The sequence below is a fragment of the Corapipo altera genome, unplaced genomic scaffold (genome assembly GCF_003945725.1).
Source record: "Corapipo altera isolate COAL_440 unplaced genomic scaffold, ASM394572v1 23, whole genome shotgun sequence".
Taxonomy (NCBI): Eukaryota; Metazoa; Chordata; class Aves; order Passeriformes; family Pipridae; genus Corapipo; species Corapipo altera.
Window position 1 is genome coordinate 3,862,067 of NW_020884878.1, and position 14,301 is coordinate 3,876,367.

At 45.5% G+C, this 14,301-nt stretch overlaps 1 protein-coding gene across 7 annotated transcripts in view; it reads right to left on the reverse strand.

Annotated features, from left to right (window-relative positions):
• Positions 1-893: 893 nt before the first annotated feature.
• Positions 894-14,301, reverse strand: part of INF2 (inverted formin, FH2 and WH2 domain containing) — a 41,877-nt gene continuing 28,469 nt past the window's right edge. For 5 of the 7 annotated variants that reach the window (XM_027638074.1, XM_027638073.1, XM_027638072.1 and 2 more), the window contains 11 exons: positions 13,997-14,097; positions 12,592-12,662; positions 12,374-12,481; positions 11,371-11,441; positions 10,611-10,731; positions 9,888-10,052; positions 9,416-9,518; positions 8,495-8,653; positions 6,717-7,490; positions 5,171-5,230; positions 894-2,143 (listed from right to left, as the gene is read on the reverse strand). In XM_027638074.1, coding sequence (XP_027493875.1) covers positions 5,172-5,230; positions 6,717-7,490; positions 8,495-8,653; positions 9,416-9,518; positions 9,888-10,052; positions 10,611-10,731; positions 11,371-11,441; positions 12,374-12,481; positions 12,592-12,662; positions 13,997-14,097 — 1,732 coding nt within the window. In that variant the 3' untranslated portion in view covers positions 894-2,143; position 5,171. The remainder of the gene's footprint in view (positions 2,144-5,170; positions 5,231-6,716; positions 7,491-8,494; positions 8,654-9,415; positions 9,519-9,887; positions 10,053-10,610; positions 10,732-11,370; positions 11,442-12,373; positions 12,482-12,591; positions 12,663-13,996; positions 14,098-14,301) is intronic. The other 2 variants (XM_027638070.1, XM_027638071.1) reach the window with 2 other exon arrangements.

Here is a 14,301-nt window from a genome sequence, read left to right on the forward strand (position 1 = left end):
TATAAATACTGTGCTTGAGTCTGCTTACTGAATAGATAATTTAATATAGTTTTCACAGATGACTGTTGAACAAAGAGCCTCCAGTGGCTCAAAATTACCCATTTCTCTGTAAACTCTTAAAGGCAGTGGGAAAATAATGCCAAACAGTCTCTCTTTGAAGGCCAAGGTAAGAACACAGAGCAATAAAAACTCTGGCTGTGGAAATGAGTAGCTCTCTCTGGGTGGAAAGGGGTGGGGGAAGCTGAGAGATCCAGGTGGAGAAATAGACACATGCTGCAGCATCTGAAGCAAGCAGCTTGTGGGTCCATCAGCAGGCAAGGTTCCCTAGGTAACACAGAAAACCTTTGTTGTTACATAGACTAAGAAACCTGTTTGTTACACAAAAACCTGTTTGTTCCCGAGTCCTGTATCTCCAAATGATGTTGTTCCTGTTGATAAACCAGTGGGGTGGTGAGGAGGAAGCTGGCTGTGCACTGCTAGCCTGGGCTGCAGGCTCTTGCTGGAAACCTGGAGGTTGCAAAGCTGCTGGGAAAATGCATTTCATACTCAGATTTTTGTAGCCTGGGGTCTAGTCTGAGAGCAGAGGAGCTAGATTGAAGAGCAAAAGGATGATGCTTGGGTGATGTGCTCCGAGACTGGAAAAGAGGGGGGAAAAAAGGGGAAACCTGTAAATGTGATGGAGACAGTCCTGCAAGTCAAACCTGGAGTGAGTGACATGGTTCTGCAGGGAATGGTGGGGGTATGCCTGTTTCTGCCAGCAGGAGTGGGGTTTCTGCTGCAATGGGGCTGTGCTGCTCTGCAGGGTCTCCTACACTGAATCTGCCCATGTGTCTGTTCCCGATTCATCTCTGCTTTTGTTGACGAATTCTCAATATGTTCATAGCGATGCTTTCGTTAAAGCAAATCAGTCATTTAATTCTTGGTTTCATTTCTAAGTTTCCAGCATTACAAGGACATTACAAGTCCTATTGAGCAAAGCCTGCACGTTAGTTTAGCCACAGTGAGTTGCAATATAAAAGAATAGTTCTGAAATGTACCGAGCTCTTCCACTTGATTCATGTTTCAGCACAGTATCACACTATAGTTCAACAAACATAGATCATTTAAAATGGACAGATATGTACAAAACTATGATACAGTGTTATTACAAAACTTGAGAAATAAAGCTCTGTATTTTGAAAACACAATACTGCACAGTCCCAGTTTTAAAGCCAAAGTAACATGACTCAAAACGTTCTGCAATTTGGACATAGACTCTTGAGTGCAAGCAGCTGACAACAGAAGCCAAACCCAGAGATTTACTAAGGGATAAGCTGAAAATGTATCTGGTAGAGCACTCTGGAAAACATTTTCCTGTTGCTTTAATAAGAGAAACTAGGCCTCTGGTTCTTCAAAAGTTGATGGACACATCAGTGTGTGTGACAAGACTACTTAAGACTACTGACGTGCTTCAACTTAATTGCACATAAGCATCATGTAGGAACCAGACACTTTATATGGCCATATGCCTACTAAAATATATCTTTTTTCTTTTATGTTTTTTTTCTCCCTGTAACTGATTACCCTTGCTTTAACTGACTGAGAGTAAAAATACATTTGTCTGATCTGGGTCTTGGACCTGATCCAATATAAATCATCAGTGGGCGATGAGAGGAGGGAGTTAACACACTTCCACCTGTGGTGGTACAGCCACTGCTTAATTTATAGTCTTAATTTAGTTGAGGCACTGCTATTTTTAACGTTTCTCTGAGGGCTAAACATTGCAGCCCATTCTTAGGCCACACTCAGCTGTCATTTCAAGAAGAGTTTGGCCTAAGAGCAGGTTGAAAGGCTTGGCTTCGAGGATGGTGGATGACAGGTCTGACCCTTTCACTGCTGCCATGTGCAGAACTGTCCCCCATTTCCCAGATGCCTGGTGTAAGGCATGGGCTCAGGGGTCCAAAGTCTCTGAGGAGGCTCTTTAGGTCCTCGGGAGGGGAGGGAAAGGCTGCAGGAGGAGAAGTGGTGCATCTAGGTGGGGCAGAAGGTGTCCATGGTGGCATTTCGTCGATGCTGAACCTCATTTCTGACAAGCTGGTAGCACTCCAGGGACATGAGAGTGGTTCACTTGGTCCCTCTTATACCTTCTGCCTTGCTGGGAGACCTGCAGGAGGAGGGGGAAATGCAAATTATTTGGAACTATGAACAGAAGTGTGTTTTTGCATGCATGCATGTGTATCTAATGGGGCACTACTAGGGAAACCAGTTTCATCTGTTCTTCAGATAACCTAAAAACAGGTAGAGTTTTATGTATTTAATAAAAACCTCATGTTTCCAGAACCAATCCTAATGCTCAAGAGTTTGGGCAACTTTGCTTTTAAGCTGGGTGCTAGTTCAGTCCAACAACATATATCTTTCTAGATATTAAATCGCTGAACTTACTAAATCCAGAGGATTTAGCAGGACTGTCAGAAGGCTGGGGCAGCACACTGACACTTTTAAGAGCCTGTCTTACTCCATAACCAAACCAAATACCATTTCTAATGGCAGACATGGAGGCAAAGGCCAAACAGGAGGATGAGCATTAGCTCGACGACATTCTCGTGGTCCATTTAAAAACTACCCACAGACAATACCGGGTCTGCAGAAGGGGAGGTGAAGCATTTGTTCCTCTAGAATTAAAGAAAAACCTTGACTGTCAAACACTTCTGTCTCTTTGCAAGGGTTGATGTGCTGCTGTGCCATGTGCATGTCATAGCTGCCCTTCTGCCCCTTCCCTCCCTCCTCACCAAGCTGCGGTCTCTGAGTGCTGGCCTGTGCTCACGGTTTGGTTTTTCTTTTATTTTCTAGGGAATAAATCAAGTAGATTTGTGAGCAGGGAAATTGCCAAAGCCCAGTTGCTTACGGACTTGTGTTTTCAAGGCTTTTCTTTCTCCTAACTTTTCCAAGTAACATACAGATGGGAAGAGAGGAATAGGGAAGCTGCACAAACAGACAATTTGTCGGTAGGAATTCTCTAGAGTCTAAGGCAAGGAAACTTAAAGAGTAACTCTCCTGAGTTCAGGCATTGTTGCAGTCCCTCTTCTGTTTGACTATCACCTTTGTTAAATGGTCCTTCTTCCAGCTCTTTCTGAATTTGGTTGGAAATGAGTTCAGATGTTACCAGTGTTCACACACAGTATACCCACCTGTACACTGATTTCAGAGGAAAACCAACTAAACCATTTCTTTCAGGAATATGAAGATAATGTGGGATACTAATCTTTGAGTGAAAAAGCTGACATTTAAGGAACATCAACATTACCACAGAAATTTCTGCATAACAAGATATAGTCAAAGTGAGGCCAGAACTCAATATCTGCAATATCCTGTACCAAAAGAGAACTAGTGGTGACCTGAACAGATCATGTGTGCTTGGGCCAAAACATAGAATAAAATAAAAAAAAATCAGGTGGAACATCCTAGTTAAAAAGATTGAATGGGAGCACTCTAGGCTTGCTAAGTCTGTCAAATGAAGAGGGATGGACCTGATCTGCATTTGGGAGAGGAAGCACTGTGGTGGGAGACAAAGAGAAGCAAACTTTTTTTTTTTCCTGCTGACCTTGCTGTATGACATAAAGATAGGAGTGGAAAAAGAGAATTGTAGATTTCAAGGTGCAGCTCATCTCTGCCCTCTTGGAACTGAAGCCCATGTAGATGCTCCTGGTGTGATGCCAGGCGCTGCATTCCAAGGATGCATTGAAACTCCTGCCTCACTTGGCCACTTCATAAAGGCACTGTTTGTCCAAGCCTTCCTCTGTGTTGCATTCCTATGTCTTCTTAAGGACAAAGCAAAGCTCTCTGTATTTTTTTCTTATTTTTCTTTTTTTTTTTTAATTTTTCAAAGACTACATTTTTAAGCCTGCATGCTGGAACCCCAGAGCTTGAAAAGATACATAATTTGTATTATGTATTAATACATATAATATATTCATTATAATATGTATTAATAAGCTTAACTCACAGTTCCAGCTGCCCTCCCAGTGCAGCACGACCACTGGTTCTGATGTACTTCCCACCTATGCTTCACTGCTACTATTTTCTGCTCCTGCAGTAAATCTTCCTTAGGATTTTTAAACCCACAGAGCTACTTCCACTTAATGTGATCCTGTGGTACTGCACAGAAAGGGCCGAGAGGAGGGCAGGAGTAGTCAGGGCTGTAACTACCCAACACGTATCCCATTTTCTTCTGCTAGAAATGATAATCCAGGTGCAGGAACAAAAGCAGTCCTGTGGGGAAATCCTGCACAGATTCCTCTGTTCTGCCATCCCAGGGGCTGGGGCTGATGGGCTGTGTGGGAGCAGGGCTCCCGTCTGGGCTCCCAGCCCCAGGGAACTGGGCATGCTGGAGAATAAATACATTCCTTTGAGGAAATGAGACAAAGAGCAATTTGACAATATTGATTTAGTTCATAAGAGATGCTCATCAGCACGGAAAGGGCAATGCGTAACTATGCAATTTCAGTACAGTGGGTGTTTTGGTTGTTTCTTTTTCTTGCTTTTCTTTCCACTTGCTGTAAAAACAGACAAAGTTTTGCAAAGGAGAGTCTCATCCTGAAACTGCTTTTGAGGGGCAACCATATGTTGCCAGCATCAGTGGAGGATGCAGGGAACTTTTGTGCAACTCTGGAGTCGAATTTAGCTTTGAGTGGGAGCTGGTATCTTGCCCCAAAAAGTACTTGTTCCTGAGTCCAGTGTTTTATCCCCTTTTCCAGAAACCCATATTTAAATGGTGTTACCCACAAGCAAACCAACCATTCTTTGCTGGAGGTAGGTACTGAAATTGCATTTTTACAGTTTTTGAGAAAATAATGGGATCAAAGCAAGGACTTTGTTCATCATGTGAAGTTTGATTATTTGGTTAGAATAATTATTCTAGACTTTTAATTATTCGCAGGGAAAGGCTGCTGCTGACACAGAGGATGAACATGGGGGCTGTGATCTTGTGTTGAAGGGAGGTCAGCACTGACTCCACTCAATGCAAGATCAACACCCTGGAGAGTAAAAATCAGAGTAGCAAATTTATTTCACATGTATTTGTGATTAGATACAAAGACAAAAAGCTTAGCTGATATGCTGAATACTGATTAGGTCTGTGAAGTCCCAATGCTGTGGTTAGTTCACACAAAAACACCTTTGTGAGTTTACATACCTCATTGTGTCACACAACCTTTTTTTGTTTTATTATCTCCAGTATCACTCTCAACCTCTGCTTTTAAACAAAAGAGAGACACTAAATATATCTGATCATGGCAAGGCAAAGGTAACAACAGGGAACTTTTGATGATGAAAACGCTGTCTAATAGCAGAGACGTTCTTAGGAACACAGAATCATTGAATGGTTTGTGTTGCGAGGGACCTTAAAGGTCATCTGGTTCCAACCCCTCTGATGCCATCCCTGGATGCCCAGGGAACCCTGTAGCTTTTGCAGGATGGGGTCAGTTCTTAAGCTAGAAGTACTGATTTCAGGTGTCAGGAAAACATCACTAGGTCTGGGAGCATGGGATGCTCCCATTGCTGCAGCTCCTGCCTCCTGGGGAGCAAGTTTGGAAACCACTGTCCTAGGAAACCACTTCTCTTTTGTGGTTTGTTTTTAACTAGGGGAAAGAGGCAGGATTAGAAAGGTAAATAACTACAGCCTTGGGGCATGCTGCATTAAAAGGGTAAGTCCCTCTGTGGTCGCTGCTCAACCCGTGCTGTCTTTCTCAGAAATGGATGCTCAAACCCTCCTTTCCTTTCTCTTCCATTTTCCTTGGAAGGAAAAACATTAAATGTTGATAAAAAGAGACTTTCCCACTTTCCAGCCCCTTTGTTTGACCCCAGGATCTTGCAGAAAACAGGTTTTGGACAGTATATTGTATCTTTCTAAAGGCTGACAGACCGACATGTCTTCCCTATGAGTCATCTCTAATTTGGGATTAATCAGCCACCCAAAGGTGGCTTCAGCTCGGTGGAGTCTAAAGGATTGGGACATTCTTCCCAGTTTTTGGACTGGCTGTGGACTTCTGCTGTGAGGTGGAGACCCGTGTGGCTCCAGCAGCCGAGCCCTCTCCCGACACCAGCAGAGCAGTCCAATTCAGGGGCAGAAGCATCAGCAAGATGCTCTTTTTTAATGACTTTTAATGACTTTTCCCCCTCACCCTGCAGTAATGGCTTGAGGGCCTGATGTTTAGGAGCTACCTAAAGTACCCCTGGGGCAGGCTGTCAGGCAAAGTGCTCTTTCAAGGAGGCTTAGCAGGGGAAAAACCAAACAACCCCATGGCAGCACTGATGTTGCTGCCTTTATGTGTTTATAAGTAGTTCAGAGGGGGTGATCACTGATTAAGTACCGAGTATTAACTGCTCTTAATCACTGCTCTGGAGCCTAATGGAGCTCTTGTTTGCACATAACCATGCCTTGTAGCTGTCTTTAGCACACTTGACAGATGTGCTTATTGCCATCCTTACTGTGTATGTGTAATGGGCTTTTTAATTATTGATTCATCATTACCCGTTTATAAACTACTTATAAATGTCACGCGAATGAACTATGCTTGGGTTTTTCAGGTTTAAAAAAATAATAAGCTCTGTGAAACAGTGTGCCTCTAGAGGCAGATGGCATTGGGCCTTGAAGTGGGGAGGTACAGCTATATACAAATATATGAGGAGGGCTCCCACACTTAAGTCAGTCCCCAAAGGCTATTTATGACATAGGCTACCTGAGTAGCTTTTGCTGTGCCTCTTCTTCTTCTTCCGTTTCCCAGCTGGCCTCTGCTTTTCCCTGTCGGTGTGAGTTTGCTCTGGGGTAAGTGTTGCCGAACAAGAGGAGTCAGTGGCTGGCTCCTCTGAGAAGGACTTCTCCTGAGAGGTGTCCAACAGCGAGTCTGTACTGGGGTCTTCATTTTCTTTTGTCATCTCTTTTGACTCTGCCTGATGAGCCTCATTGTAGGGAGCAGACTGAGTGCTGCTGGGGTCTGTCCTGGTCTTGCTCAGCTGGGGTTCTGGCTCCTGTGCCAGCCTGTAGCTCTCTGAGCCATCAGCTGGGCATTCCTTGTCCTGGCCTTCTGAGAGGGACCCATTAGTCCAGCTGAGCTGGTCTCTCAGAGCAGTGGCTGAACCGCTGCTCACAAAGCTTATCCTTGAGCCTGTGTCAGCCAAAGAGAAGGCAAGGGAGCTGCCCTTTGTGCTCGGCTGGAGGCTTGCCCAGTTGTCTGTCTGCTCCATCCCAGTGCCAGGTATGAGCTGACCAGCCCCATCAGCTTCCACCAAGCTCACAGATGGGCTTTCGGTCTGGGACTCCAACGGCAAACTTCCTCCAGCATTGTTTTTAGGTAACATCTGGTTTGAAGCTGAAGCATCTGTAACACTTCCGCCCATCTCAATCAAGGCAGTGGCTGAGGTGGGAGTGCTTTCTGAGGGATGACCATCCTTGTTTTGTTTGGTCTCATCATTGATCTGCTTCCCTGTTGCTTGTGGATCCTTAATGTTCTTTCCTTTAAACAAAAAACATGCAATCAGCCACAGCTGCAGAGTTGCACCAGGGATCAACCAAGATGCTTCTGCCACTGGGAGAGGTTACAGGTGAGCAGCTGCCTGCAGAGGGAGCACTGACCCTAAAGCAGCTATGCAGAGGCAGCACTAGAGGTACACTCCCTGTACCTCTCCCTGCCTTATACCCACATGGTCACCCTGGCTGGACTACAAGGCTCCAGCTCAGCAAAGCCCCTGCTTTGTTTTCAGCAGGTGTGTTTTGCTGCCAACTGACTGATTTCCATGGAAGCTCCTGGACTTGCAAGGAGGCCTGAAGGTCTGTGGTAGGAAGAGAGAACCGGCAAGGTCCTGAACCAGGGTGGACTGTTGGCTTGGCTGTGTGAGGACTTCAGAGCTGCCCATTACCCAGCCTAATCCTGCCCTTGCAGAACAGGTCTAGGAAAGCGATGGGCTCTATGGTAGACCAATGTCCTTGGACCTAGTGTGCACTAACATTGAGGTCAAGAGACCAAAGAAAAAGCTAAACCCACAGGCTGTCTCCTCACAAGCACCTGAAGAACTTGGGTGCTTCTGCAAATAGGGTTTCTAATCTTTTCTTAAGGGCTTCTTCAGATTCCCAAGCATAGACTAAGATGGGGTGCAGCAGACTCCAAGGCAGTGACACACTGTGCTACTGAGACTCAACAGCACTGAGGGGACTTGTGCGGGGATAACACCAGTGCCCCATCAACATGGTGCTGTGGCTGACACGTGGGTCAAGTATCTCAGAGGGTTTATCAGCACAAGTGCAAGGCCATACTGCTCCAACTTCCTGCTAATACTGGAACAGATCTGTCTGGCAACAGCTCAAGGCTCTCTGCTCCTCTTCTCAGCACTGGCTGCTAAGCTTTCTTAAATAAAATGCCCCAAACGCAAACGCAGAGGCTTCTTGCTGGTGCGTGCTTGGCTCAGGCTCAGAGGCAGATGGGAATGAATAGCAGCAGTACAGTCAGGTCTGTGCCCTTACCAGACTGGCTTTCCTCTGGGCTCTCCTCAGACAAGGGTTTAGGAATTGCATCCGACTCGTGCCTGTTCTTTGTCTTTCTCAGCGTGAACCCTTTCCTGATGTCGGCCAGCAGTGCATCGATGACACATACCTCGTCCTGCTTCCCCAAACCCTTCTTAACTGGGAGAGAGAGAGAGAGAGAGAGAGATGAGTGTTAAATCTGCCCATGGGGTGGGTACTGCTGTCCCAGTACAAGCAACCACTGGGCAAGAGCGAGGCACCAATATCAGGCCAGGGAGCAGCTCATGCTCTGTGACCCCACAACAGTGCGTATTAGCTGAAGAAAAGGCATTTACTCCAAAGTTTCAGTGCTACAGGCTGGCACCAGTGGTACCAGCTCTGCTGTTGTTGTGCTACGACCTTGAAATATGCCCTGTTTCTTATCCATGTTGGTGGGGGACTTTTTTTTTGGAGGGAAAATACTTTTGATTTTTCTATCCTCTCAGCTTCTTCCAATCATATTTTGCAGTCTTTTGCTTTCATCCAGAGATGAAAGTTATAAGTTTGGGACATCCGTAGTTTGTGATAAAGAGAAATTATTCAAGTGTGTACAAGGATTTTGGAGGAGAAGACAAATTTCTTGTTAGATTTGGTATTCAAAAGTTATGTTTAGAAACTGAAAAAGTTAACTGAAATGTTTTAATTTGTGGTGGTTTTTTTTCCTCCGCTGTTCAGTCAGCAAACCTAAAATTAACTTCTCTGCCCAGCTGCAACTGTGGAAAGTCAATTCTTAGCTATGGCTCTAAGACACCTAAAAGCCTTTAGTCAGCTGGCACCTGGAAACCCACAAAATAAATTGCCACTACTGGTCCATTAAAACAGGACCAGCAAAGAGCTCCTTTGGCTCCATATCTCTTTTTTGAAGCCATTTCAGACACTCACTGACTTTTCCATTTTCTCCCTTTTGTCTCTTCCCCTCTTCCTCTTCCAGCTGTTTTTTCCTCTTCTCTGCTTTGGCAGCTTGCTCCTTTCTGTCCTTGTTTTCCTGCAGTGAGGTAACAGGGGCATGAGAAGGTTGGCTAAATGTCTGCTAGAAGCTGATGAAGAGAAAGAAGATCTGTAGATGAAGTAAGAAAAATTCTGGCCTTATCCTGTGCAATAAATATAACAGGCATTGGGAATAAGGGCAGTCTTGCCAAGAAGGTGAGAGGGGCCAGGTCAGGAGCACCACCCCTGCACGAGGATGCAGTGGAGAAGGGTTAAGACAGCGCTTCACTGGGTGCCTCATGCCAAGTGCCAAAAGGAGGAGCCCATAACCAGCATCTTCCCCCCACCAGATTCCAGAGCCCATCTCATTCCTGCCTATTGGAGTGGAGGATGTGCCAGTACTAGGGATGCTCAGCATCATTCCAACCTTCAGAGCTCGGATGAAGAGATCTCTGAAGGTCTTCATGATGCTAAATATGTCCTCTAAGGACAACTTGCTTGGGTCTTCACAGAGATAATTTGCAAGTTCTTCTCTCTTCCTTTCAATGGTTTCAAATTCTTCTTCCAGCTTTTTGGAGGCATCGATGCTATCCTGAAATGCATTAAATACACACAGTAAAACACCATCCAGAGGACAAGGAGTGAAGTGCTATTACAGAGAAAGGATGTAAGAGCTTGGAGCAGGACTCTGGGTCCTGGCTTTTAACTGCAGCAGAGCTTGTTGGAAACAGGTAGGAAGAAATGAAGATTTGCAGATGATCTTTGCTCCTGGCAACCATCCTGTGCCAGTTTAAAGGGGTGGCCTGAGCAAGACATGGAAAGCTCTATGCAGAGCTTAATCCTGAGCAAAGGGCTTTACTCTGGTGATCCCCATAGCAGGTGAACATCTTCACTTAAAGTGAGGAGTTACACAAAAGCATGGACAGAACAGCTGGGGCATGCACCTCAAGAAATGGCCTAACCAAAGGTATGTAGTTTTGGGGTGGAGCTAGCAAATGCCCAGCAATGGTTTGTGTGGCATTGCAGCCTACTTCCAAATCTGAGAGCATGTCTTGTGGCAATATTTTCCCTCCTCTCATGAGCCTCCTCAGCTGCAAATGTACCACGCACAGGTTCTGAGTGTATAATGAGGGAGACCTCCATTACTGACCTGGATTGGCTTCTCGTACTGTTGTTTCACATCATCATTTGATGATAAGACTTTCCGCTGAAGCTCCAGCAACTTCTTTAAATTGGTACCGGACTCCGTGCGTATAATATCAAGATTAATTCTGAAATCATACAGAACCCCACCGTTAGTTGACACTCCAGCATCTTGTGCTGACCAAAAAGTGGGCAAGTCTGAGCTCATGGTTTGGATGTCCCTCTGCTTCCCACCACTTCACTGAACTGAAACCTGAGCTCTGAACTCTCTGTACAGTCCAAGCTCGCAGAAAACAGCTTCCTTCCACAGACCTTATGGAAAGGTTGCCAGGTCTACCTATAACTTTGTGTACTGGATAGATGAAGGCCAAAAAAAGTCCACCTGTTCACAACACTGTTATCCACCTGGAGTGCTCAGCACTAGCTCACTTTCCCTGGCCAAAGGCACTTTAGAAATGCTTCTGGGTAGCTGGCCTTCACAAGCTCCTGCCACCACAAAGGCAGTGCATATTTTGGAAGGGTCTGGAAGGCAGATTTAACTGAATGCTCTGCAAATTTGAGCCCTAAGTGTTGCCAGCTGTAGTAGAATTATTATATATTAAAGGGCTTTCAACATTCATCAACCAAATCTTTTGGTTCAAACTATATAAGATGCCATCTTGCTAATATGCTATGCCAGCTGTGTGTGTCCTAATTTCTGGTATATTGTTGATGTTCATGCAATTTATTTTTGTTTTTAATTCAAAGGAAGTGACACACAATTTTACCCTGCTGCTTTTGAAACATATTCAAGATCCTTTGGCAGTTCCAGTAGGTCCTTGTGGCTGTTTTCTACTTCCTGAAGAGGAAGAGAGAAAGAAGAGTTATTTGCTGTGTGGCAGGAGCTGAGGGGAAGCGGGGGGAAGAAACATGGCCAGAAGTGTCCAGGAAGGATGACTGTGCCATGACCTGCTGCTGCCCAGCTGTCTGTAGTTTGCACATTTGGAGAGGAAAAGCATCTCTCTGGGCTATAAAAACATACAAGAGCACTGAACCCTGAGAAATACTCATAGTTCAAAGCAAAGCTAAGCTCTTCTTTTGCCCTTTTTTGAGACACCTACTCTTGAGGATGGGAGGAGGCAGGACTTTGATGCAGTCTGACACTTCCTACAGTCTCAGGAGGGTACTAAAAGGCCTTGAATCTTATTTGCATTCTTTACTTTCTCAGCTGTCCTTGCTACTGCCAGCTAAAGTGGTGCTTGAACATGCATAACCAGAACAGAGGGACCTTGATGAATGAAAGTGGCAGAGCAGAGCATTCAGAAAAAAGGTAAAAACAGCATTGCAGGGAGTAAGAAAGCCACAGGGGCTTAGGAAATAGCATGAAAAGCTTGAGCATAATCTGGTGGAAAAGGGAGAGGCCATGGAAAGGCAGAAAGGCTGAATGGGTACAGAGCAGCCAGGACAGCTTTGGTAGCCACATGCTCTGTGGTTTGCAGCTGCTGATGTGCAGATTGCACAAATATGAAAAAGGAAGTTCCAGACATTGTAGGGAAAGATTATGGAGGGAAGCAGAGCAAGTCTTAAAATAAGCAGATTCCTGAGTAGTGACAACAAGCAACCTCCCCCAGCCAAAGTGATTCAAACACTCCTGACTTGTGACACTCTGTGGGTAGCCGGGGAGGGTATGAGTATGAGCATGTGGCATTAACTGGAAGTAGAGTAGGAGAAATGGTTCATCCATAATAAAACTCTCCCTCTTCCCTATTGTGCAGGACTTGGCAGTGGTACCTCTAGAATGTGGTGGAGCAGCGTGATGCGGGTCTGGTTTGCTTTGGTTTCTGTTAGTTTGAGCAAAGTGCTGATCTTAAACCCATCGGCATCGCCTGTGTGACTTCCCTACAAGAGAGAAAGAAAGCACTTGTAACTCGTGTCCACCCAAATTACAACCCTAAAGGAGATCAATCACAGACTGTAATGGGCGAGGGCAAGACAAAAGAAGCCCTTACATAGTTCAGGAAGTTTCCAACTTTGAGAATCAGTTGACAAAAGAGCGGTAGGCGATGACTGGTCAGAAGATCTGAAAAACATAAAGGACTTTTAAGTAAAAGCCTCTGTTACACCAGAACGTTTCCTACACTGAAATTGGGATTCTGAATTCCACCAAATCAAATCTGCTATTTCAGCTTTGCAGCCCAATGGCATAACCTGCAGAGAAAATGGTTTAAATAGATTCAATTCCACAAGTTGTACAAGCATCTGTTGACTTATGTTTCTGTCTTCAATCTGGTCTCTCATTCCTAACAGCAAATAACCTGGAGTTGGACCCTCCTCGCTTATAGGCTTCAACTCACCACCTTCCTTGGAAGTGCCCCAGTGTGGGTGAGGGTAACTGGGCTGCAAATTTAATCATGCCAACTTCATTCAGCTGTGCAGTAAAGCCAGTTCTGACAGCCCCGTGATTATCTGCGAGCTGCTAAAACCAGACACTCTCACCCTGTTTTTGGTCTTGCATGGTGGAGGTGATTATCATCTGGGCATGAAGGGTAGAGTCCCTGTCCTCGCTCTTACGACAGGGTGCTGCAGTGGTGTGCTTTCTGAAGCACTCAGCTTTGAGTCAAGAACAGCTCCAAAAGGACAACTGGCCTGCTGGGAAGACACCTTTTGGGAGAGCTTCAATTTATCCCAGCAAGCAGCTGTAATGCCAGCTGGAGAAACCTACAGCAGGAGCTGGGGGAACCAGCTCCGTAGGACAGGTAACACTTAGTGCCAAGAAGAGCATCCTGCTCTCAGTGGAGTGGGACCAGAGGTTTCTGCCATAGGAAGCCAAAACCTATTGCCTAATCTCTCCGTGTACTCACCAAATTTGAGCATCAGCAGTTTTATAACTCAAAATAACAAGCTTATTCTTCTGGTTCCATTTGTAGGGAAATATTAAAGCACCACTACTTTCTGGGGGATGTTTGGGGTGAACTTTTCTGGCAGCAGAGAAAATTGCTGTATGAAGGTCTTAACTTGGCAAATAATGCTGGATGGATGAATTAGCTGCAATGGGGCCAGCTCTGCTGTCTAAATTCGGCTCCTTTGAAAGGGCTGATGAGTTTCCAGTGCTTCACCATTGTTTCAGAGGAATACATCTGCTGCAGAAAAAGAGGGCTGAGGGTGAGGGAAAATGATCTTTGGTTCTGTTAATGGCCTTGACCATCACTGGAGATACCTACAGCTGCACCTCATGTACTGCAGTGAAACCACTGAATGGACCACAGGGGAGTTCTTTGGGGATTGAGTAGTAATATTGCAGAGTTCCAGGGGAGTTTTAGGGTTAACAGCGCAGTGTTCCAAGGGAGTTTGGGTGGGGATTAATTAAAGCTTCCTGTCATAAATCAGATACAGAAATAAGCTCAGGTCACTTACCTTCGCAGGCTCTCCGGATGGCTTCAGCTTTGGGCTGAATCATGTCCAGCACGACGGTGGTCTCTTCACAGATCAGCATACACTCAATGCGCAGCTGATAACTGAGGATGGAGATTGATTCACAGTGTAAAGGAACTGGGATCTTGGCCACCACAGCAGCCCTCTTCCCACACCACCAGTAAGTCCATGCCAGCCCACAGCATTGCTGCCCACCACATCCACATCAAACCAGTGTCTGTGGCTTGTGGAGGGAGGCAAAGGCTGCCTCTCGTCCTGAGGGCCAGTGGGGATGTAGGTTCTGCTGA